General features: G+C 38.3%; 3 protein-coding genes across 3 annotated transcripts in view; 2 read left to right on the plus strand and 1 right to left on the minus strand.

Moving 5' to 3' along the window:
- Positions 1–2,621: 2,621 nt before the first annotated feature.
- LOC119834019 (major facilitator superfamily domain-containing protein 6-A) lies at positions 2,622–12,487 on the plus strand. Its single transcript, XM_038358296.1, has 8 exons — positions 2,622–2,753; positions 3,582–4,274; positions 4,424–4,616; positions 4,703–4,870; positions 6,015–6,164; positions 7,404–7,517; positions 10,193–10,693; positions 10,771–12,487. Exons 1-8 carry the CDS (start codon positions 2,665–2,667, stop codon positions 10,870–10,872), a joined length of 2,010 nt encoding a protein of 669 aa, XP_038214224.1. The 5' UTR covers positions 2,622–2,664; the 3' UTR covers positions 10,873–12,487.
- A 979-nt stretch (positions 12,488–13,466) lies between these two features.
- LOC119834031 lies at positions 13,467–16,545 on the plus strand. The gene is made up of 3 exons (XM_038358309.1): positions 13,467–13,526; positions 15,114–15,323; positions 16,273–16,545. The coding sequence occupies exons 1-3, from the start codon at positions 13,467–13,469 to the stop codon at positions 16,543–16,545; spliced, it is 543 nt and encodes a 180-aa protein (XP_038214237.1).
- A 3,280-nt stretch (positions 16,546–19,825) lies between these two features.
- The window catches only part of LOC119833904, a 19,278-nt gene continuing 13,294 nt past the window's right edge, over positions 19,826–25,809 (minus strand). The window contains exons 2-6 of the mRNA XM_038358125.1: positions 23,413–23,619; positions 22,111–22,314; positions 20,501–20,572; positions 20,208–20,411; positions 19,826–19,967 (exon numbers count right to left, since the gene is read on the minus strand). Coding sequence (XP_038214053.1) covers positions 20,211–20,411; positions 20,501–20,572; positions 22,111–22,314; positions 23,413–23,619 — 684 coding nt within the window. The 3' untranslated portion in view covers positions 19,826–19,967; positions 20,208–20,210. The remainder of the gene's footprint in view (positions 19,968–20,207; positions 20,412–20,500; positions 20,573–22,110; positions 22,315–23,412; positions 23,620–25,809) is intronic.

Consider the following 25,809-nt stretch of genomic DNA (forward strand, 5'->3'; position numbering starts at 1 on the left):
ATAAAATAAAATAAATAAATAAATAAACATATGAAATCTTAGGTCAGGTAAAATTAAATATTTATAAAATTAAATATATATAATATGATATATTATATAATATGAGTTAAAATTAAGAATACGTATATTGGGTCCAAATCAAAGGAGGTCAAGTTTGTTGGAGTTTAAGCATGAATAATTTGTAAGTGCGTCGAAAATTGGATTTACACTTGAACGGTGAATTGTGTTTACAATTTTACGCTGACACATTCGTTGAAGGGAAGACAGGAATTTGCAAAAACACTTCACGTAATTAATGGACACCCTTTTAATAATATTATTATTTATGTGTCCACCTTAGGGCTTCATTAATTTAACTAATGCATACAAAAACACATAATCAATTGAGGGGACTGCTATAAAAAATGATCAACAATTAATTTAAGACGAATTGGGATTCATATTATTATTAGGATTCATATTCACCTAAGGAAATGTTCCTAACGTTCTGAATATTAGCTGGATTGTACATATAAATAAAAAATAAGTTATATGTAAGTAGCTATGTAGTGACTGGTATAGTTTTATCACAGATAACATAATTCTCTACGTATTTTATTATCTGCGGTAGTGATACCCTATCCAGCGCACACTACAACTACACAAACGTTTTATATTGTGCTTACAAGAATGTGGATATTTCATTTTTTTCTTTTCTAAATTACAATTTGATTTATTTTTGTTTGTCCTATGTTATTTTTTTCTTGTTCTTTTTTCTTCTTTCTATTGCGATGTTTATGAAAACTTCTTTTCATATTTTTAAAAACATCATAACTTGTGTTATATTTATTTATTGAGACACACACGATTTTATGTGTACCTAATATGATTACCGAATTTTTGCTTCCTCCTTTTAAAACTACCAAGGATCCCATATAAAACAGATTTCCAATTAAAAAGTTAAAACATGTTTTTAGAAGTCTTATTGTAGAAAAATGTACATTGCATCTCTTTACATTTAAGGATATTTTTTATATCATTAAAAGAGTTCGTATTAGCGGAAACATCCTACCCATCAGCTCATGTCAAAACTCCAGTATATACAGTATGCAGTACGAAAAATGAGCACCAACTAAAAAACAAGTGTGGCGTAGATCACGCTGTTAAGGTGGAGACCTCAATAATTTTTTCGCCAAGTCGAGCGAGCGAAAGAGCGAATTCAAGCGATTTTCGATCCCTATAATTTCGTAGTGGTTTAAAACAGAAGCCTGAATTTTCAGTAACTCAGACAGCATTGTATAAACACGTTGTATTCCTTATCTCATGCAACGTTATAATTTAAGACGGAAGGTCCGTTAAGATGGGACAGATTAAATTACTAACCGACCAAGTCGGTTGCTGGATCTCGTATGGATCTTGCATGGATCTTACAACGTTTAACAATTGTTTTTTTCTTCTTCACCTGTATGTTTCTATGTTTGTTTGTATGTTTGTTTGTAACCGACTTGTTTGGGCGCGATTTTGACCCACTTTAAACGGCCAGATTTCGTTCAAACTTTGTAGATTTATTGAGGACCGATGACAATACACTAATTTGATAAAATTATTCCATTTTTCAATTTGCAACCCCACGCTTTTTTTAAAATAAAATATTTTTTTTTTTACTCACACTATTATTAATTTATATTCATTGAAATTTTTAACACTATTTTCTTAATTTAAATTCATTTAAATTTATTTTCTATTTTTTAGTTCGGTTTTCTATAAAAAGCGTGTTTTTTAGTTTTTTTAAACTGTTATTTTTTTTTTTTAATATTGAAGTGAAACTTAATTTTTAGTTTAATAGCATTGAAATGCTTAGAAGTGAAACGTCTTTAGAATCTTTGCGATTTCAAACCTGATGCAACGGAAAAAACGACAGGTAAGAGACACAAATACAAAAATGTGTAGAATGAAGCCGACAAAGAATGAGACAGAAATATACATACTAATATATATTATCGGTTTCTCCTATTTGTTAAACAAATATTATTTTTAATTATCTTTTTATATATATCCATCTCATTCTTTTGTCGATTTACTGAAGTTCACTTCTATCGTGTGTGAATCGCACACACACCTTTTTTTTGTTTTTTATGGGATAAGCATTTGAAAATGGAATACTAACAGACCTCTAGGATTTATAATAAACAATCCTTTTTTATATCATAAGTTGCTATTCCTCGTATGCCAATCGCCACGAGTATTTTTAACGTAATTAGTATTTTAATATTTAAATCAAATTTATACAGTACTTGTTGTCTTCGTCCGTGGTACATATCATTTCACTCAGTAAAATTGTAGCTTTCTAATGGTGGAAGATTTTTTGAAATTGGTCCAGCCGTTAACGCGTGATGGCGTGACCAAGAAATAGGGATTCATTTTTATATACATAGATATTTTTTCAATCTTCAATCTTCTGTTCACCCGTTATCGCAATAAGATAAATTCTGCAATGTTAGCTCTCAATACTGTAAACGATTTTCCGGGAGCGGTGACGTCAGTGTAAGAAGATGTCAATCAGTAGAGGTGCTCGAGCGTCGGGCGAGTGCGCGCGCAGCAGCAGCGCGCCGGCGCGGCGCTATCGACGCGCGGCGGTGGCGGTGGCGGCGGCGGCGGCGGCGGGCGGCAGTCGCGCGGTGCAGCATGGAGCAGCAGGGCGCAGCGCCTGTGGGCCCCGGGGCCGCGCGCCCCATCGTCAACCCCGAGGAGTTCGGTGAAGTGGACACCTCCAGGTGCGCTCGCCTCTCGCCACACGACTGACTCCGTACACCCTACCCTACGTGTCGCTTAGATATGTTTAAATGCTCATTTTAGAAATCGTTCCAAAATAATGTACCTAATAATCGTTCGTTTCAAGATAAATATTATTTTAGTAAATAAAAAATCTTAACAGGAACTCTGCAGAAATGTATGCACAGTAAATACACCAAGTAATGTCTGATACCTGCTTATTGTGATTCTCTTTTCTTATCTTACGTCATCGTTTTCAATTGTTTTTCGAAACGAAAGGAGGTATATTGTAATGTGTAAAAGAGGTGGCCATTTTAAGTAACGATTTATTTGTGCCTTACCGTTATATTGCAATTAACATATTAAATTAGTTTTAGGTAAAGTGCGAACGCGACATCAATTGTGAAATGAAAGTGATATAACAACATTATATCTTTACCTACTTTTCCTATAGATTAAAGAACAGAGATTTATATACAATTCAGTTGGAATAAAGCCAGTGGTTGATTTTAAAACAATTGCTTTTGTGTATAACACATTTGCACAAATAGTCTGTTGTGAGAGTCGGTATAAAGTTATAGCACACTTGTAGAAGTCACATAAATGTTTGAAATCCATCTCGACTAAGTATAAAGCATCGAATAATTATATAATTTATGTCATCAATTTATAACAAAAGTCTCTTACTACATTCAACATTTACATATATTTTAATGAATTTATGTTTAATTTACATGCACTTAATACCACACGATACCAAAGATAAGTAAATTGTATATGAATGAATGAATAAAAAATTGTTAATTGAATGACTGCTAATGTCGTCGTAGGTACCCCGCCCCCAAGGATGCCACGCACAAGGTACGCGGCCGCAGCGACCTGCTGGAGATGATGTGCGGCGCCGGCACGGTCGACCCCGAGCTGCTCACCGTCAAGACCTTCTACTTTTTCTTTTACTCCGCCTTTGGATCCTTGTTTCCCTTGATGGGCGTGTACTTCAAGCAGATGGGCATGAACGCAGGCCAGTGCGGGCTCCTCATAGGGACGAGGCCATTCGTGGAGTTCCTTTCGGCGCCCTTCTGGGGAGGGCTCGCCGACCGCTGGCAGAAAGGCAGAACTCTATTGCTGGCTTCGCTGGGAGCTTGGATCATATTCACGCTGCCGCTGAGCTGGGTGCAGCCGAGCGCGGTGGCGTGCGTGCAGCCCGTTAACAGCACTGCGTACGTTTTGGTGGCGCCGAGCTACGACGAGGACGAGATGACCTACTCGCGCTCCTTCCACGGCCCCGCGGCGGGACGGGAAGGCTCGCCCCTACCCGTGTCTGACGCCGAAAACTACAACCCTGAAACTAATTCGAAATGGGTCACTCCGCTGCATTCTTTCATTGTCTACAGCACTCCGAACATACAAAAGACATTTTTCTTGCTGCTGCTGCTCGTCGTAATCGGCGAGTTTTTCAGCGCTCCTGCGATCACTTTAGCCGACTCTGCCGTCATCACATTACTCGGCGAGGATGCTGATAGGTAATGATCACTTTAAAAGTATTGTAACAATACACATACAGATATTTATATTCAATCATCCCCATTTTTAGTCCAGATATATCTTTTTACTCTTTTTATAATTGAACTGTAACAGAGCATCTTCGTTAAAGACTTTGTTTGTCGATAAGGTACGGACACCAGCGCATGTTCGGCTCGCTGGGCTGGGGGCTGGCTATGTTCTTCGTTGGCATCGCGCTGGACCACAGTACGGCGTTCAGCTCGCATCCGTGCGGAGGCCCGCAGCGCTACGAAAAGAACTACACCATCTGCTTCGCGACGTTCTCTGTGCTTATGGGCGCCGCTCTAATCACTGCCACGCAGGTGAACTGCCCGACACGTTCCTATATAATACGTATGTGTATCCGGTCGTTTAATTATGAGTTGTGAGCGACAAATGCGTTTTCCAGATAAAGTTTAAGTACGAGGCAATGAGTATTGAGACTCCGGCCGAGCCCGCGACGGTGGAGCCCACGCAGGAGGAGCGACTGCAGGAGCAGCTGGCAGCTCAGCTGCAGCTGCCCGGCCTCGACACCAGCGCGCCGCCGCCCCAGCAACCGCCGCTGCAGCACGCCAAGGTATTCGAGTTCATTTTAACAACATATTTACAGTTTTATTACATTTTAATAAATTGTAATTCAAGAAATATTGTCGCTCTGTGTAATATTGCTTTCAAAGTAATTATTTAACAGATATCACTTATGTTACAACTGTAACTCTAAGTAAACATATAATAAAGTTTATTGTTCTGGAAAACGTACATTTTAACTCAACGGAGACCCTGACTCACGAACTTATTTTAACTGTGACTCTTCCCAAACAATTTGAGCTGTATTGGTGTTTAGTAACGTGGACAGAATTACAGACTTATTTTAGGAAAACTTTATACATACATAAAAAGTTAGATGATGAGGATATAAAAAAGGTAAAAAGGAGAACCCAATTAGATCTACTGACAAGCCTATTAAGACTATTATTGTGTGTGTTCGTTAGTTTGGTGTGTGTTTTTTGTTTTTTTATTCGCCAAAAAATAATTCGTCGTACTTAAAAATAAAAATAAGTCGCTAATTTTAAGGCGATAAAACACGAATATGACATTTTCTAATATATATATATATAGATAATTCTTGTATATATATATATACAATATAATATACATAGATACAATATAATATACAAGAATTATCTATTATTTAATATACTAGCTGTGACCCGCGGTTGAAACCGCGTAAGTCCGTATCCCGTAGGAATATCGGTATAAAAAGTGCCTATGTGTTATTTTAGTTGTCCAGCTATCTACGAAGCAAAATAGTTTTATTATTCACCAATAGATGTCAGGAAAAAAAACACGAATATGACATTTTCTAAAAAAAATTCCTAGCTAGATCGATTTATCGCCCCCGAAACCCCCTATATACTAAATTTCATGAAAATCGTTTTAGCCGATTCCGAGATTCCAATTATATATATATATACAAGAATTGCTCGTTTAAAGGTATAAGATTATTAATTATCTTATATCTTTAATATTTTTTAAATATTAAATAATAATTATTAATTGCTCGTTTAAAGATATAAGATATTAACGACTAAGTGTAATTGCATCCGTGATTGTTTGCACTCAAAGTTGTTGAGGAGATGCCATAGTTAAAGCTGGCGTACGGCATTAACACATATGGAATGAGGTAAGGAATGAAATGATTAAACATGAATTGTCCACAGGTGTTCGCCCAGACCACACGCGAGATGCCGGAGTGGGTGACAGTGCTGCGGCAGTTTCAGAACGTGAAGGCGGCTTCTTTCCTGCTCGTCGCCTGGTTCATGGGCTTCGGCATCGGCCTCATCTTTACGTTCCTATTTTGGCATCTCCAGGTAATTGAATAATTTATTTAAATACCATACAAAATGTTTAAGCAATTTTTAAATATTATAGTTAATCGCTTTCAAATATAGTGGAATGTTACAAATGTTAATATTTAATACTGACCGCATTACTTGCATGTAATATTAAGTGAAAAAGTTCCCGTCTTATTTCGTATTCATTTAACACAACTTACTTTCGATAACATTTAGGGTGATAGTTACTTAGTTTAGAAGTAGCTTTTTCAAAGCAAACAACAAAGAAGCATTTAGATAGACTTAACATAATATAAACTTGGATCCTAGATAATCACCTATTTTGTAGAAAGATTTGTCTTTAAGGAATTTATAAGTTGCTATTTTAACTTTTTTGTGGTATCTTATTCTTTGTGGTATCCTTATAAAATTGTTTAAAATATGATATATGGCCATTGCATAGCTATTCCTGTTAAAGACCTAAGTTTTACACAAAAGCACACGCAAACGCGTCGGAACCCTTGGAATGTAAAGTGAGCTAGACTTACACGTTGCAAGGAACTTATGATTCTATTTTACGAAAATTGTGGCTTCGAAACTTAATGTACCTACAGTAAGTATTCTAAGCCGGTGAAAAATCGGCTTGCAGCTACCAAGGGTACCGGCACCCGCAAGATCTCGATTTAAAGCTTATATTTACAGAATTCCTTATGTTAGTCTTTTTTATTCATTAATTCATCAATGAAGCTGTGAAACCGTGATTTGGGTACAGCAGCATTGTCAGAGACAGTGTTACAGATACGCCGCAATGCAAACATAAATCATTTAAGAGCGAACGAACACAATCCACCTGCGACTTCCAACTACACCTTTGGTCCAGAACCATGCCTTAAAACTTGGTTTGAAACCTATTATACTTTGTTACCATTGTAGCTGATCTTAAGATGAGTCATGTAGTTTTTACTCGTATTATAAAATTGAATGTAAATTGTTTTGTTAGAGTAACCTTCTATCCTCCAGCTTTATGAGTTACCGTATTTTTGTAACATTAATTGAAATTTATATAACAACTCGAATTTTTCCGGAATAACTACCGAGACGTAATCAGTTGTTATTTATGATTTCGTAAGTTGCTAACGCAAGACATCAATTCGTTGGTCTTACTATTAACCTTTTACCGATTTGTGACTGAAGCATTTTAGCATGAAATATGGATAAAAATAAAAACGGGAAGTTACGGAAAAAAATGCAAAAGTCCGATCGCTTCCGTTACAGGACATCGGCGGATCTCCAACGTTGTTTGGAGTGGCTTCTGTGATCAACCATATCTCCGAGATATTCGCCTACTTTTTCAGCTTCAAACTGATCACTCAGATGGGGCATGTGAAGGTATGAATTTGTGGTCATATATTTATTATTTTTGGTCCAAGTGTGTATTCAATAATTCAAAAAATTCAAATGAGTTTATTGTTTCAACAGTGAACACATTCTATAGTGGGTGTTAGTATTTAAAAGTACGTTAAGTACCTGACATTCTTATACCTTTTCATATATAATTAATTATTATTTTGTCTCAGTTCTTAATAATAACCTCTTCACATAAAGTGCATTTGCATAATAAAATTTTGACAAGATCAAAGCCTCACGAAGCCCCACGCGTAAGTCTTCACTTGGAAAATCACGCAATTTATATCAAAATTGTGTGATTCGTATTCTTCAAGATGCATATCATCCAATAAGAAAGACTCCTAGGTTACGCATCGACACAACTCTCTCAATTGGTACCGTTTTAATGTGCACAACTGGGTTACGGATAAAACTTTTTGGATTAACGTTTTTGCTCCCAATACCATACATTTGGACTTAGTCGGGTTCAAAACTAGGTGTGTCGGTCCAACTAGATATTCTATGTAATCGTTGATTTTAATCATAACTAAATTAATCTGATTGGGATGGAATGAGATGTATAGTTAGTTTCAAGTCATTCGTGTACATATGATATTTGCAGTGCATAAACAAAATTGGCCCCAGAATCGATTCTTATGGTACGTCTGTATTTATTTCAAGGGATGATTTATTTTTTTTTTACTAAAGCATGTAGTTAGCTCTACAGATTGCTATCAACTTGATAAATAACTTATAAACCAACTTAAGATGGCGGAGTGGTGGTAGTGCTCTATGATTTCCTGAAACCGGATTAATGTAGAGAAAGAATGTCATTGAGTTCCAAATTTTGGAAAGACGGTAAGATGCTGATTGGCTTCAAGTCTTTGATGCCTACTTCGTTCATATTCTTGGGGACTGGGCAGACTATGGCGTATTTCCAAGACTCCGAGAAAGTACAAGTCTCAACAGGTTTATTGATTAAACGTGTTTACATATTTTTTTATTTTTATTTTATTTATTTATTTATAAAAATCTCTTGCCATACCAGGACAAGCCCAATGCGACAGTGATACAAAAAAAATAATTTTACAACAAACTTAATTAACTTAAATACTAGATACATGATTAACTAAAATATATTTTCTAACTATAACAGCTTAAATATAATAACACCCTTGCGAATTCACTCGCGGGACAATGAAATAGGTCAGTTCTTTCTTGCGCTTCATTAACAATGCGGATTGCTCGTACCATGGGTGCTTTGGCAAGGAGGTTAGTCCGTGCTGTGGGTATCAGCAGCAGTGGCGAGCGGTGCCGCCTCCACGCGGTTCGTTTTGGAATATAAAAACTCAGACATTCCAGCAGTCTTGAGTTCTGTTTCTTACCACGCAAAAGACTTATAATATAAACGGCAAGCGAAAAATCCCGACGTACACTTAATTGGTTGTACCCCACCATACCCAATACAAATAAGATAGGATACATCAGTGGATAAAAAGGATATACCCCATAAATTTTGAAATATAAATGTCTGATGAATTTATTCTGTATCCGTTCTAACATTAAATTGTATTGTCCTCATATGGAGCCCAAATTGCTGCATTATGTTCCAAACGACTTCTTACTAACGCGTTTTATAGGACTTTAAGTGTTGTAATGTTGGTAAACTCTTTAGCCTGTCTTAAAACAAATCCAAGGTTTCTGTATGCTGTTTTACATGTTTGTATTATATGTTCACGAAACCTCAGATCAGAAGAGAACCAAACGCCTAAGTCCCGCCCTTGCGTATTGCGCTGAATTGAGACCGCACCTATTTTGTAGTCATACAAGAGAGGAGACCGAGTACGATGAAAATTCATTACCGAACACTTTGCAGTTTTGAAATGGAGCTTATTTTGATTGCTCCAATTAAGTATTCTAAATACATCATTCTGTAGGCGTTCGCAGTCTGACAGATTTCTTATTTATATATTTATTTGTCACAAGAAGTCTGAACACACTCTGGACAACAATCACTTCCTACGATTCGACCAACCACAAATCCTCGCCAGAGAAAATAGATTTTTCCAAGACTTGTACGTGAGGCTATTGAAATTAAAAAACATCCAAATTTCAATAGAGAAGATGGTTTACAGCTTTCCAATACCTGGGATACTGTTCAAGAATTTTAAACCCCATGTCAGACATACCAAAAGACCAGAAGACACTATCAGCCAATACTGCCAACATCCAGAAAAATACTCCACATACCAACTGCAGAGAAATAGGTGGAGGTAGTTCACAAACAACAATTTTTGTATGACCTTCAAGACATATAACATCTCAGTCTCCCCGTGACCATGCTCGCTGTAAAGTGTTCGAAACGTCGGGTTAATAATATAATGTATAAATCGCGTTAAAAATCCGTTAAAAAGTTTTAAATTTCTAAATATATTTGTTTGATTAAACAGGTTTGTTGAGTAAACATTTTGTAGAATAAAATTTACAGTAAATTTGAACTTAAAGTTTAGGCTAAGAGTACATCTACTACAATCGACACTTTAGTATATATTTAGTCTACTTTGCTTATTATGTTATTACACATTCGACAACAGAATTCCAAATCAATAACACGCTTAAAGGTTTTTTGGAACTTAAGTCACCCGTCGAGATTCTAGCATCAAAAGGGCTACTCGCAGGTGCTGTGTCTGGGGCTGGCGGGTAACGTGGTGCGCTTCCTGTACATCTCGTGGCTCACGGACCCGTGGTGGGTGCTGCCGTTCGAGTTCGTGCAGGGCGTGACGCACGCGGCCGTGTGGGCGGCGTGCTGCTCGTACATCGCGCACGGCTCGCCCGCGCGCCTGCGCTCCTCGGCGCAGGGCGTACTGCAGGGGCTGCACCACGGGCTCGGGCGCGGTTGCGGCGCCGTGCTGGGAGGCATCGCCGTCGCTAAGTGGGGCACCACACGCACCTTCGCCGGCTACGGGCTGCTGTGCGCCGTAGCGCTGGCCGCCTTCGCCTTTGTCAACTTCCGCGGCGACGACGGCGGGCCGCCCGTGGCGCCCGACGAGGACGCGCGCGCAGTGGCCGAGGCGGGCGTGCTGGCGCCGCACGGCGTGCCCTCCAACCCGCTACCCCGCGCGCTCTCCTCCACTCGCCTCGCCGACCTCGCCAGCCACGACAACTACGGCGCCACTCAGGTGACAATTGCATACCATACCGCTGTACTCGAGAGAGTAGTATGGTTGTCAATGACGATGCGATGTTATCCCCGCAGAGCTACAGCGGCGCGGAGAGCCTGAGCGTGCCGGGCGCGCGCGCCGCCAACCCGTTCGTGAGCGAGGCGCCGCCCAACGCGCCTGCGCACTCCTACCGATAAACGGCTTACTCTCACGTATTTATGAACTCATTTATTATAATTTCTTGTTCCGGAAAGAGTAATATTCCTATGCGACAGGATATTAATGAAATCATCATGTACGGGTCAATTCAAAAATTTTGTTACACATTATGTATTTATTCATTGACAGCTGAACAAAAAATGAAAATAATCCTAAGAAAAAATTAACTCGAATATTGTCCATCATTCTTTACGTTATTAAATTATAATTAATTGATGATCTAGCAGGTTGACGCAATCCCTGTTGTTACTTATTCTAGTATAATTGGAGAATTTATAATATAAAGATGTCCTGTGTATAATCGAGAAACTGCCTAAAGCTCTGTGAACCCCATAAAATCACTAATTCTAAAAAAAATGTAACTCTAAAATATAATCGTATAAATTACTATTATTACCCACATAAAGTAAATGTTTGACTGGGCCGGTGTAGTCGATTTGTGTTTCAACTAAGTAACTTGAGATAGATCTGAGCTAATTGTGAATTTTATAATAATATGTTATTTTGTTATAATATTTCATTCTTAAGGATAACCTTTTAGGTATTATAATAATCGATGTCCCTCAGTATATATGCGGGATCGCATAATGAGTAGTATTATTCTTGTGAAATTTAATAGGTAAATCTATTCCTATTCTTACTAAATCGTGGAGCTTTTAATTGAAAAAAAAAATTAATGGAATATTAGTTAGAATTATTATATTTACTCCAAAGTATTAACACATACCTTTTTACCATTTACATGTCTAAAGTGTAACAAAAATATATTTAAAAATGACTGTTGCTTTATGTATAGTGTTAAATATAAAGTGTTTTCAAACAATGAATGTGAATTGCAGCGGCCGCAGCGGCCCGCGCGGTGGCGCGCGACCCGCTGCGTCGCTCGCGTTAGTATACAATGTAGGCTACTGATTGTTGTACAAGAATTACAAATGCTGTTACTCGACCGCTAGACGTTTTATTTAGTTACTGCGACAAGTCCACAGTGGCGGCTTGGCGATCTCCGGCCGGCGCTAACTCGCAGCGCACACACAAACGAATATTTGTTATTGTAAACTTTATCGTTAACTAGAATTATGGATGTTTCATAGACTATATATACCTTGTAGATATAAATGAGCCATCATTTCCGTACTGTCGCCGTTTTGTGTTTACTTCAATACATATACAGACAGAGTGAGAGTACTTCATATACAAATAATTGTATGTTCTATGTACAAGTATAATATACGATGTCATATCATGGTGTGATGAGTAGATGTACGCAGTAGGTCGAGGTCGCTGTCGCCCGCACCGAGTCGCACCGACTCGCACCGAGCCACGGTGAGCCGCGCGGACACGCAGCAGGCCGCGCGGAGCGGGCGACGCGACTTCCTCACGATATTTATTATTTTTGTTGACTATGAAGTAGATATTTATCGATAGCTATATGGTGTATGATATACATTTGTTGTAAAGTACTCCTTGCGCATTGTAAGCGGCACAGTTATATATTTTTGCACTGGGCCACAGCGGCGCGGCTCGCGCCCGCGCGCTGCGTCGCTCGCGGACATTTGACATTCTCAATTTCGAATAATAAATGTTGAAGTATTCTATATGAGTTTTATTTATCGGCCCTTGTCCAAAAAACGCTTTTTTACAACAAATTATATTCCATGAAACAAAAGAATATCATTGATCAGTTCAGATGCATATGCTTACGTACGAGAAATTAGGCATCTCGCCGATGTAGGTATGCGAAATATTTGTTAAATAAGCTGATTAAAACCCTTTTTAGCACAAAATTTAGAGAGCCTACTACATTATCAATGAATTTATGGAAGATGGTAATCCATGGATCGTTGTCGCTTAATCACAGGACAGTTCTCTGCTATGACTTTTATGATTTTAAAGAAGCTGCCACGGCGAACCTCGAACCATATTTTTTTAACCTTTTTTAATTTTTATTACCTTTTAAAGCTTCCCTGGGCTATTATGATTAACATAAATATAGAATTAGCAAAATACACGCATTCATTTTCGAGTTTTAGCGAGACTAACAAACAGCTATTGATTTTTATTTATATAATATGATATTTATTTATATAATTTATATTATATAATATGTTATTGTATCGATGTGATTTCAAAGAAAAATTACAGAATTTCTTCCCGGCTCTTCTCTGTAGATATAAACTTTCAAAACTGGTGGTAAACCATTATTTTTCTGTTTTATGACAAATAGACAAAATATTTGAAGTCACATTATTATGTAAATCTATATCGGTGAACGTTTCGATTAAACGAGCCTAAATTATATTTCAGAATTATGAAGATTGAAGCTAATGAAGTGAAATGTATGTCATGTATAATTTTGGGCGTGCGATCTGCAACAATGGGCTCACAGTTAGCGGTTTATTTATGATAAGCGCGATAAGCGATAAGATTATTTACATTACTCTTTCCTCGGAGTGAGGAGACAACGTCGTGCAGTTGGGCACTAGCCCCGTCTGGCGTATTGCAAATATTGCGGTAGTGCTTACTGTGTGTATACATAGTGTCTGTGTGTAGTGTGCGTGTGTGTGTCAGCACGATGGGCTGCTCCCGGCAGCTCGCCCCGACGCTCCTGCTGCACGTGAACCTCCTCCTCATGGTTTGTGTTAATATATGCCGCTATCGTCGTGAATCAAATAAATCTTATCTAGAGTATGATTATGCTCCACGCACTTTTGCTGTTAAAATTTATACAGTCATACATATTATCCTGATTGGATATTTTACTATAAATTAAATGAACACGAGATTACACATGAGTAATTTGTCAATTTTAGCATGGTAAAGTAATAATAATTCAAATACTATTCAAGCTAAAATATTGTAAGATTACCACGCCATCTAGTCTTAGACTAAGCTGTCTATTAGAAATATAATGTCACCTTAAAATTATAAACACGTTAGTTTAGGTTAGATTTCTATCCGGCGGCATAGTTTCCCGAAATAATGTCTGTGTAATATACGGCTTATAAATAATTTAATGTTTAGTTTTTCGGAACATTATAGTGCATTGATGTGAAACAGCTGCATTGTAAATTCAACGGTACTAGTCTAAATGTATATAAGTATAACGTGCTCGACTCGCGCATTGCTGTAAAATGCGAGAGTTGAGCACGCTTCGACACGAATTGGGCCCGGTCGCACCGGAGAAGGTACCTAATCTATCTCACTCATATATAATAACGGCGTGAAATATATAGAAAGGTCTTTAAAAACTAAAGCAATAACGAGGTGAATGATATTAGAAGTTTCCAAATAGTATTTTTTCTAAAATAAGCACTTAAGGACATACATATAAAAAACGGTACACTGGCTCTTTTTACGTAAGTACAAAATATTGTGACTTATTATAAATTAGTTTTTGCCCGCGGCTTCACACGAGTATATTGGAGTAGCTTAATAGATGTTTATATACATATAAACCTCCCTCTCTAATCACTCTATCTATTAAACATAACCTTATCAAAATCCGTTGCGTAATTTTAAAGATTTAAGTAAACATAGGGACAGGGAGAGCGACTTTGTTTTATACCACGTAGTGGAGAACACATATTTTATCACAAGTTCTATACATTAAAGATATTACTTATTTAGAGTAAAGATGATGCTAGAGCGTGGTCTACATAGTACATTTAGAAACCCTACTGCATTTAATTTTGAAAAAAAGAGTGCTGTGTCTACAGTTGGAGCGGACATCTAGCAGAAATGAAAGGAATAGATTTAAATTAAACGTTTTATTTTTATTTTCACACGCTTTCATTACCTTCGACGTCTTTACTCTTTAGGGAATTGAGTCCTTTTGACCCTATTTTGATCAGCCAGATTTAAATTAAATTTAACAAGAATCGGTAGCAATTCAATAATTAAAATAATGTACAGCTTATCGAACGCCTGATGCGGTGCGCCCGCATAGCCCTTTCAAATTACGACGATAGAAAATAAGTAGTAAAATGATTATAATTTTAGAGATAGGCGTATACCACCGCAAACGTTTCTTATTTACACAATTCCGCCCTGCTCTATTATGTTATACCTTAAGGGGTTTAGATAGGTAGCCTTTTCCTTGAATACTATACGACTAACTGTACTAGTGTTAACCAAAAACTTCAATATAGTTTATTTAAACTAAAAAACACGCAAAGAGAGTTGAATGGTTGACCGTCGGTGGCGGCGGTGGCGCGTGCAGGTGTACGTGGGCGCGGCGCTGGTGGTGGCGGCGCGCGCGCGCTGGGACCCGAGCCTGTACATCCCGGCGCGCGAGCTGTTCCCGCGCGAGTTCCGCGTGGCGGCCGCGCTGCTGCCCGCCGCCGCGCTGGCGCTGCTCGCGCTCGCGCACCTCGCCCTGCTGGCGCTGCGCACGAGGCGCCTACACCTCAGGAGACTGCTGCTCTACGTGGTATGCACTTTGTACTCTCTGTTATGTTTTCCCTTGGACATTATCATCATTGCGGTTGAATAATGATATCCAAAGCATAATCGATCTATAAAATAGTTTACTAGGACAATAAAATGATATGTTTCTTTTTGTTAAAATAAATCTTAGAAAAAACTTTGATCTTAAAGAATATTAATTGGGCCATCAAATTATTCATGGCCCAATTCTTCAATTAGGATGGATGTTTAGTTGTATAAATCTGCTAAGTATGTATACCCTGTTATTTATTTTCCATTCCCAACAGTCACTTTTGTGACGCATCTTTATGAGTCAATCATTACTACAAATAATCATGGCATAAAAATGCCAAGGGAAAACAGTACAATCATCGATTAAAACTTATCAATATACATAATATGTCTTGCAGCTGTTTTATTTGTTTATTCTCATTTTATTTATGCAATTGTTTTTATTTAACATATAATATCATAATTGTATCAACCAAACGATTTTGTATGTGCTTCGATACGAATTGGGCCAGTTCGCAGCGGGAAAGTACCACACCCCGACGGAAAACCGGCGTGAAATACCATACTGCTGTTTTGTTCGAAGAGCTGGGGAGCCGGAGGCCTATATCCTTTTCCTTTCGTTCATTCCTCTCGTCAATCCTTTCTTAATCCCTTTCCAGTTTTAAGTGGGCAATTGTAGAGGCATAAAGTCTGCAATCAACCTTACGTCTCTCCAAGTGTTGATGAGCGGTGGTAGCGCTTACCATCAGGCGCCCCACTAGCTCCATTGCCGACGATGACATAAAAAAAACGAATACTTCCTTCCTTCATGTATTATGGATAAATGAGAAATATATCATGTCACGAGATTTTTTAATATTATTTCACACTTATACGTACTATAGTGTTACAAGTGAAGGGAGTTACAAGTTCGTTCGTTTGTACTTTGCACGTGATTGCAGTACGCGGCGGGCGTGAGTAGCGCGCTGGTGGCGCAGACGGCTGCGGGCGCGTGGGTGTGGGCGCGCGTGCACGCGTGGGCGCGCTCGGATGCCGCGCACGAGCTGCAGCGCGCCGCCGCGCTCGCCGACCTGCTGCGCCCGCTGCTCGACCACCTCGCCCACTGGCACCCGCTGCCCGACAAGCTCAACGACCTCATTCAGGTCTGTTGCGCTATTCAGAACGTGCTGCCTGTCATCACACACGTCAACACCGGCATGAATCGTGACACATGATCATTGTCTAATTGTAGTAATTCTACCAAATTTTATCATGAAAATTTATCAAAATCTGCCCCAGTAGTTGACGCACACACAAATAGATAAATAAAAATTATTTACATCCATCTTGTATACCATTAAAAAAATGTTAAATGTACAGACATGGTCTGATTATATATTATGTAAAGATTTTAATGTGTGTAAAGATAACTGTGACATATGTTCATATGTTTTTAATTTTTAGTTTAATTTTTATAGCATTGAAATGCTTTATAAATGAGAAATTTTCAAAGAATAGAAAAAAAATTAAAATAGCATACACTATAGTAACGTATGAGTAATGTTTAGCAGGAAGCGGAGACGGATTTACCGAATAATTTGCCCATAATGACGGTGATGTGCGGCGTGCTGGCGGCACTGGAGCTGCTGGCGGCGCTGCTGGCTCTGGCCGCCGCGCTGGCCACGCCGCGCGCCGCGCCGCGCTCGCGCTCCTACGCCAGCCTCTCGTGCGTCACCTCAAGCACCCCGCTCAGGTATACATCACACACGTGCACGGCTCATACTCCCTCAGTTACAAGTTTTTATAACGTGGAGATTGCAGCCGCCTTTGTTCCGCTTTGTTATTGGTAATATTGAATTTAAAATATTTCCAGCGATGGAAAATTGCAGAATCTTACTGCGTAGAATAAATTGATAAATGCAAGATTAAACCTCTACGGAAAGGTATAGCGAGCATGTCGATATTATCAGAAGTGTAAAAACGTTTTGTGAAACGAGAGATAAGAATAGGATGATTAATTTGAAACTTTTGCAATCATCCTAATTCAAATTGTGACACCCCTCGAGTTCAGCTGTTTGAGTTGCTAATTGCGGCAACTTTGTGAATAAAAGAACTAAATTATATAAGGTGTCGATTGTATTATTTCAGCTTGAGAAAGGGTGAAGACGGGCGTGCCAAGCCCCGCGCCGTGTACAAGAACGGGCGGCTGATGCTGGTGGACCAGCGGCCGGCGGACCACACGCACGAGATCGTCATCCACCGGACGCTCGGCCAGCTTTGACCACACCTTGGCCTCGTTCACAATCAATGTGGCAATTCGTTCCACTATAACATTATGAACTAACATTTGGTGTGACCGATTGTACCTAAATCGAAATGAATCGACCTCGGGTCAACTATACGGGACGCTGCTATGTGCCTCGATATATAAGGCTGAAGTGACTGTGCAATGTATCATTGGATTATTAATGTAATGTAATTAAATTTTATTATGAGTTTACAAAATAAATTACCGAAAATGTTTGTTGAGTTAAGTCTAAAGCTAAATTATTTATAAGATGGAATTGGAAACCTTCATAAGAGTGGGCAGAAAATCAATGAAAGTTTGTGAACAGTATAAAAATATTACTTTATTGCTTGAATAGTCTTACGTAGTAGTTAGAGGCGATGTGCGCCATTTCTTATTGTCTAGTTACATACATGAACAATTTTTCGACTAATGCTAGTACAAAAGTAGAGAATGAGATTCGTTGCGCCACTGAGTAGTGTCGCCCCGCGGGCGGGCGGACCTTAAAGCTATTTGGCACCACGTGTCTACAACCATTACTGTATTGTGGAAGATGACTTACTTCACTAACGCTTCAATGCAACGCGATCAAATAACACCCGCTTCCTTCGCAGTCAGTACGTGAGTGAGAATACAAGATCGGAACATTCTACAAATCTTTTTCACTTTTGTGCATTTAATTACGTTCCCATTGATAACCTTTTAAGTTTTTGACTACATTTACGTAAACGTTGCCGAAGGATCTATAGGAAAGAATACTTTCTGTTGTGCTCGTTATTGTTAACTTAATACATAGTTTATTTTGAGTTACATTTGTTATATTCTACGTACGAAATGCAGTGTTTTAGCACCACTCGAAATCAACTAGGAAACCTTAGTACATAAAAATATCTTACGTATTAGAGTAATACATGCAAAAAGAACAATAAAAGGTTGAAACATTGATATGACTTATCTTCTATAGATATCACTTATGGGTCAGTACTCGGGGACCGCACTTACTAGCTAACTATAAACAATATGGCAGTCTGTTTTACAGCTAACGTTCGTTCGTGGAAATTATTCGATGAGGCTTTATCCACTGGAGTTCTCACACAGCCTTTCAATTATATTTTTTACTAAAACACGAGGCCCCTAAGCTCGAGGCCTTGTCTACGATAGGTACAGGTAAACTCGAACTGAGCTCACTCACCACGCAATCGTTTCGATAAAAATAGTAATTTAATGGAATGATTAGAGGCGGAAGATGTTTCGCTTTTAACGAATGACACGGTGAGTGACACTTTATATTTGTACAATTTTTTTAATTATATTCTAAACGAGCAGAAGGACACTTGACACACTACAATTTTCATTAAATAAATTTTACTCTAAAAATTATTTAGGACATTAAAAAACTATAAGTAGTCTCCTTTGTCAATGGCAGTGTCCGTAAACTCATTTTGTTTGAATTAATTCGTTATATCTCACACGTATAATATGAACACTAGGAATATTGTACTTAGCCTAACCGTAACGCTTAGGTATAGATAACAGAGTGGATAACACGTTTGACAAATCCGCAAATTCGCTCGATAAGATACGCTGCGTCGGAACCTGTGAGGAGACCTTGGCTTATCTCTACAAACTTTTGTTTTATTGTTTTCTTTAAATGCAATTCAATTTTTGAAAATTCATTATTGTACTTTTATGGCTAGTTATAATACCCAACGAACATTGGTTTCAGCCCAAATCTAGTTATTTTTGAATTTGTATCGCAAAAGCATACCTGACTTAATTACATACTACAGCCAAGCGTGAACGCAAATCATTGCTTCACTTCACAAAGTGGCAAGAATGGATGTGCAAGAGAGTCGAAGCACTCTTTCGTATCATTTAATATCGATCGCAGTGTAACGTTTCCCGTGCAAAACCAAATCAATCGAATTGATTTATCATTTACTTGAATACCACACACGTTCCTAGCCGTACTGTAGTTAAAAATTTAAGAAACTTGTGCATAACAAAAATAGCAGGTAAATGGAATGCTTTCGCCAAACGAGACGTCGATCATCGATGCGCAAGACGAGCGAGCGAGCGCCGCGCCTGTTCCCTGCAGCTCCACTCGTTACGCTAGAGGTCTGCGTGGAGGATGAGCACGGCGGCCGGAGCGCTCGGGCGCGCGCGCGTCGCCCGGAACTGCGCCTGCACGGCGTCCCATCGCGCCTCGCGCCCCCCGCGCCCACCGCGCCCCTCTGCCAGGGCGCCGCGCCCCCGCACCGTTTGGCCCACGCTCTCCTCGCCGACCTCGTCGAAACTCTCCACTCGCGACAAAACTTTAGGACGAGACCCACTGTCGCGACTTTTGCCGCGAGTGGACTCGTCCTCTTCCTGAAAAAAACACAATTTTAGTATGAAATTATCTAATTCTAGGTGTGTTATTGTCTCTTGAATATCTTGAAACTAAAGTTAATCATTAATTTTAGCAAACAAAATTTTCACGTAATCTTCGAATTAAACTTATGTCTTAATAGAGAGTCCTATCTCGACCCTGAGAGGCAAGAATGAGTTACACATGTGCCCTACGTTGCGGAGCTGTTTCTACTTACCAAACTCTAAATACATATATACCTGCTAGAAAATTTTGTCGAGTATGGTGTACATGCGCAGGTTGGCGGACTTGTGCCAGCCCGGCGGCTTGCGCGGCGAGTCCAGGTCGCGCTCACTATCGCTGTCCTCGTCGCTCGCACTTGCCTTCCCGCTCTCGCCCGCTTCGCTCTCGTGCCGCTCTCTCGCCGCGCACGCGAGCCGACGCGCCATTATGAAAGCTGCTATCTGTTAATGTAAAAATATGTTATAATTACGCTTTTATAACATAGATCTAAAGATAAACAAATAACAGTAAGAATGTATTCAAAAGCAACCTGCAAAATGAGAGCGACGAGACCGAACACCGCTATGACCACCGCGTTGTTTGGGGCCCGCGCTTCCACCTCCTGGAATATTTCACACATTTACATTCAAATTTATTTTTTCTTTTCTTAATGAATTTGAACGTTACAGTAATATTACGAATATTTCGTAGTATTTTAAACTCAAAAATGACCAAAAATTGTATAGGATAAACATAATTTTGGTAAATCATTAAAGTTATGATTCTTATGGAATAAATGTTATAAAATATTGTATATTATATTAAATTTATCAGTTACTTTTCAATATCAGTCATAGCGGGCAACTGAACCGGTGCTTCGCCTGATGGTAAGCGATCACCACCGCCCGCGAACATTCACAAAGGTAGAGCCTCTGTGATTGCGCTGCCCGCTTTTAAGGGGTAAGAGATAAGGAAAGGATTGACGACTGGAAAGAAGGGATGTGTGAGGAAAACGAAACTTACTAATAAACTTATCATCACATTTGCTCATTTCGCGACATTGGTGTGTGATTTTCACTGTGGTAAACCACTAAGATTGTAAGCAGTACGTGAAACACAATTTGTTAAATAGAGGGAAAACCAAAACATTGATTTGTTTTTACCTTACTGTCATCCACGAATATTAAACTCCGCCATTTCCCTTTGAGCATTTAACATGAAAGCTTTAGGTTTCCATTCTAATGAAACAACCTATCGGCAGTCGATTGGTTGATCAGTCTCGTGCACTTCACCATTGTAATTTCATTTCTTTCGGCTACAAAAACACTATGTAAAAATGTAAGCAATACTTCATTTACATTGTTTATATTCAACAAATGAAACTGACCACCGCGAAAGCTAGAACTAAAACCACCCGAAAAATAGAACTATAACTGCGTCATAATTCAAACAATATTGTCGTTTTCCGCATCTTTTGTAAGATATAGCACTAATGAGACATATGGCTCGGGTCAACACTCCCAATTAAACAGTTCACATGGATCATTAGATATCAATTGCTTCACAAAGAAACTCAATTCACGGACAAAGCAATGCTTATTGCTTACCGGCCTGTATCACGGTTGCATAATAATATATCCTCGCTCTAAATTTACTGTTTCTTTAAACTTTACATATGATTACCGAAATCTATCCCGCGCATGTTTACATTTATTACTCCTCAATAATTAATATAATAGACAAGGAACTAACAAGTACTGGCATCTTATTTTTGTCTTTATCATTTAAGTTTGTATGTAATAAAATATACATTCAACATTACGTGGCGCGGTACGTTTGAATTTTATATTGTCACAAATTACCGGCCTCATTCAAGTAAATCGTAATATAGCGATTTCCCCTACACACAGTGTCTGTCGTTTTCTTAATTGAGTTTACAAAGACATTAACAAATGTAGTACACATTTCTTACGCTTTTGTAATGAAAGAAACTATTATGTATAAAGCGTTAACTAATATAAAGGACTAGCTGCTACACATACATCAATCCTCACAAACTTTCGCATTTATAATATTTGAAGGATAGGATAGGATAGTAGGACAGTAACAAGACAAGAAAAAACTCGTTCAGTGGGCATATAGTGTGCAGTGTGCACTCGCCTCGATCATGGCGTAGATGGGCCTGGCGACGTCCCGATAGCGGTCGATGGCCAGCAGCGCCGGCTTGATGTCGTGCAGCAGGTCGAGGCCGTGGCGCGCCAGCTCGGCCTGCGGCGCGCTGCGCCACCACTCCGTCAGCGTCGCCGCCATCCACGCGCCGTACGCCACCTCGCTCGCCGCCAGCACCGCCACGCCCACCGCGTACTGCGCAACAGACCGATCGTGGAGGAGTACTTTTAAGATAATTTACATGTTTTAATATATGTATTACTTATTATTATTCACTTTCAGCTCTTTATTAAACTATAAGTCTATAACCAAAAACCTGCAAGGTTTTCTCTAATACACATTATGTAAATATATAAAATTTTGGTAGATTAGAAAATAAACTTATTTCGCTTAAAACCATATCTATATGCCACGTAGTAATATTTCCCAGCCACTCTTCGCCACAAACACGTAATCCATACGTATGGAGTATGAAATGTGGATATCATTTCACAAGAACTGTATTAAATAATATATTATTCGAGCGAGGCAACTTAATGTGGTTGAAACAGCTGAAACATTTTGTTAATTCGTTGACGAATAGCCGCTTACACAAATCCCCTTTCATTTTGTTTACAAACGTAATTGAATTATTCATTAGTTCCATTTCCTCCAGTTCCATGACCTCCCTTGATATGGGCTATATAGGTAAAGTATACATCAACAAACAAGACTTGGAATGTGCTTCGATTTACAAAAAAGAAAAAAATTAGAGTTAGATTAAGAATTATAAGGATTGCTGAAGATAAAACAATTTCTATAAAAAGGGAATATTTACCTGGCGTGGCAGTAATTTATAAAAATCAATATTTATTAAGTAGGCCTGTTTGCATAATTATTCAGTTGACGGTTTAGTTTTGAATAATATAGAACAGGCAAGGTCTCATCTATTGTCTTGATGATTTCTAACAAAACTTTGTCCATTAAATTGAGCTAAGAAGTAGCTGCGTGATACAGGCGCGTTACACGTTAGCAGTTAGAGGACGAAGCCGACCGCTAACTAACCATCACGAGATTTGCTTTTTATCCGACTCGCAATTTTGGTATATCGGTGGCTGAGCGCTTACATGCCTTGAAGCTTTAATTATAGATTATTTGCGTTTTACAGTCATAACGAATGTTGTATTATTTGATTTTGCGCCTCAAAGATCGTCTTAGTTGCGTTTGCTTACAGAATTGAGATGATGCCCCTTGATAATAATCAATCACTGGAATGTGTAAAATAGAGCCCCTACTAGTAGTTACTAGCAGTACCGTGTTGAGACAGGCGGGCGCGGCGCGGCGCGGCGGGCGCAGCGCAGCGGCTGCCAGGTACACGAGAGCGGCGAGCCACAGGCCCGCGCCCAGCACGTAGCCGGTGGACACGCGGTACTGCGCCTGCGCCAGGAAGCGGAACCACGCGTACGTGCTGGGGTCCCACGCCAGCCGCGCCGCCGTAGCCAGCAGCGCGCCGCTGTACATCTGGAACCCAATAATATTTACTCAGTTGGTTGTGCGATAAATAACAACAACAGCTCCATTTATTTTATATTCTTTTGCGAATAGCGTGGATTTTTTCTTGTTGGTATTGCATTGAATGGTAACGCAAATATCCATCGTAATTATGGTACACCTACTCGTATATTCATAAAATATTGTCTGGTGAAACTTGTATGGTAAATTCATCAAAAAGGTATACTAGGTAATAGGTAGTAGGTAGGAATTTTTTTAAGGTTTATTGGTGTTATGTAAAAGATAAGCGCTTATAAAGGTTTCCATTAATTTTGCGTATGCACTGTTGACTTAAATGGAACCATGTTTCAAGATTGTTTAATACAAAAAAAGCTTCTAGAATTCGAGTTTCATAAACTAATAGAAGCGTCAATCTCCCAATAGCTACAAAAATATCAATAAAACAATACTTAAACCATAAATTTTAATTTTTTTTTGTTCGTTGCAATTTGCCAAAATCAATTATGGTAATAAAACTTTGAGTGCAGAAATAAATTATACAGCAAAAAATCTTGAGAGTAAGAATCATATTTCCGGATCAAACAGAAACTCGAATAACAAACTAAGATCTCATCTCAAACTGTTATTTTATTATTACATACACTAATAATTAATCATTCGAACGAGAACCATTACGTCATTAATTATTAATTGGTCTTGTTTCTATAATAAAGATTACAAATTATAAGACAATTTCAATCGATTTAACTATTGAAATATAATTGTAAATGAGCACCGTTATATCTTCTGAGCATAAATGAACATCATGCCAGAGTCTCGTTATCAGCAAAGCACCTCGGTGACCTCGCGACCGTCTGCGGCCCATCGCATGATACAATGACATTGGTATTCGTGAATGCGCCTCCTTCACTCGAATTAGTTGAGATTAGCGAGGAGCCACAAAGCTTTCGTTTGTGCAACCGATGAAACATCATTAACATTCCATTTACCTTTCAGTTAACATGTTGTAATCAACGAATCATCTGTTCTACATCTCAAATATAGTACAATCAGTTAACGGATAATACTGAGTCAAATAATATATTTTGTTTTTATACATTATACTTTGGAGATAACACATAGAAATAAATAAATAATTTAATATTTAATTCTTCTTATTGTATGAGATCATAAAAAAGCAAAGATTAAAGGTCTAATTTCTAAAACTCGCAAGTTGTATATCATAATTTAACGTGTATTTATATAGTATCATATCATAATAAGTATTTTTTTACTAAGCGCAAGGCGGGATCGATTCGTAGTTCGAACAATTAGTACTTATTTTCTTACATAGAAGGTATTTTATTTATATCTAGCACGCAGCCGATTGAGTAATTATCCCTATAATTACAATTGAGCTTGTAATGTTTTTGTCTTACAACAAATAGCGCATACAATCTATATGCACTAGTTAATAATGAAATAAATAATGCCTCATTCACATTAAAGTATGCACTTATAAAATTTTACATTAAATCTATCCAAAATGTGCTTCGGTTGCCAGTTGCTTCTCCCTTTCCATAGAGAGCCTTTTTTCTATCAGTAATTTTTCGTACAACTTTTTGCTAGTAATTTTGGTGGGAAAAATATGGAAGAGACAACGTATGGAGTATTTTGAGGTCGAATCACACACAATAATCTGTAATGCTTAAAAACTAAAACAGTTTTAGTATAACAATAATCTTTCGTGCAAATACACTTTTATTACTTCATGCTGATAATTGCTGATCGTAGTTAATTATAGCTGACAATGAATATAATTTGATCACAAAGCATAACAATTATCAAATACGATATCTTTAACAAACAAGGAACACGAATCATTTTCCTCGAATTTTGCGAACTTCGAGGCCACTTGAAACGAAGCGATTCTTTTCAATTTGGTTTCTAACAAAAGCAACGATTAAATTTTGTTCTTTGAACCTTTGAGGGCGATGAAAGACAAGCATTTTCATTGTTACGAAAGGGAGAGGGGATTTCGAAGTCATCGTTTAATGCATTTTAGAGGCTAATTAATAATAATAATAATATAATAATAATATATACATTTATTAAGCACACCACACTAAAAAGAGAAAGCAACAAACAACATAAAAACAATAAAAATGAATAAAACAAAAATAAAATGAGAAACAAAATTATAACTAAAACATTAAAGCA

The sequence above is a fragment of the Zerene cesonia genome, chromosome 18 (genome assembly GCF_012273895.1).
Source record: "Zerene cesonia ecotype Mississippi chromosome 18, Zerene_cesonia_1.1, whole genome shotgun sequence".
Classification (NCBI taxonomy): domain Eukaryota; kingdom Metazoa; phylum Arthropoda; class Insecta; order Lepidoptera; family Pieridae; genus Zerene; species Zerene cesonia.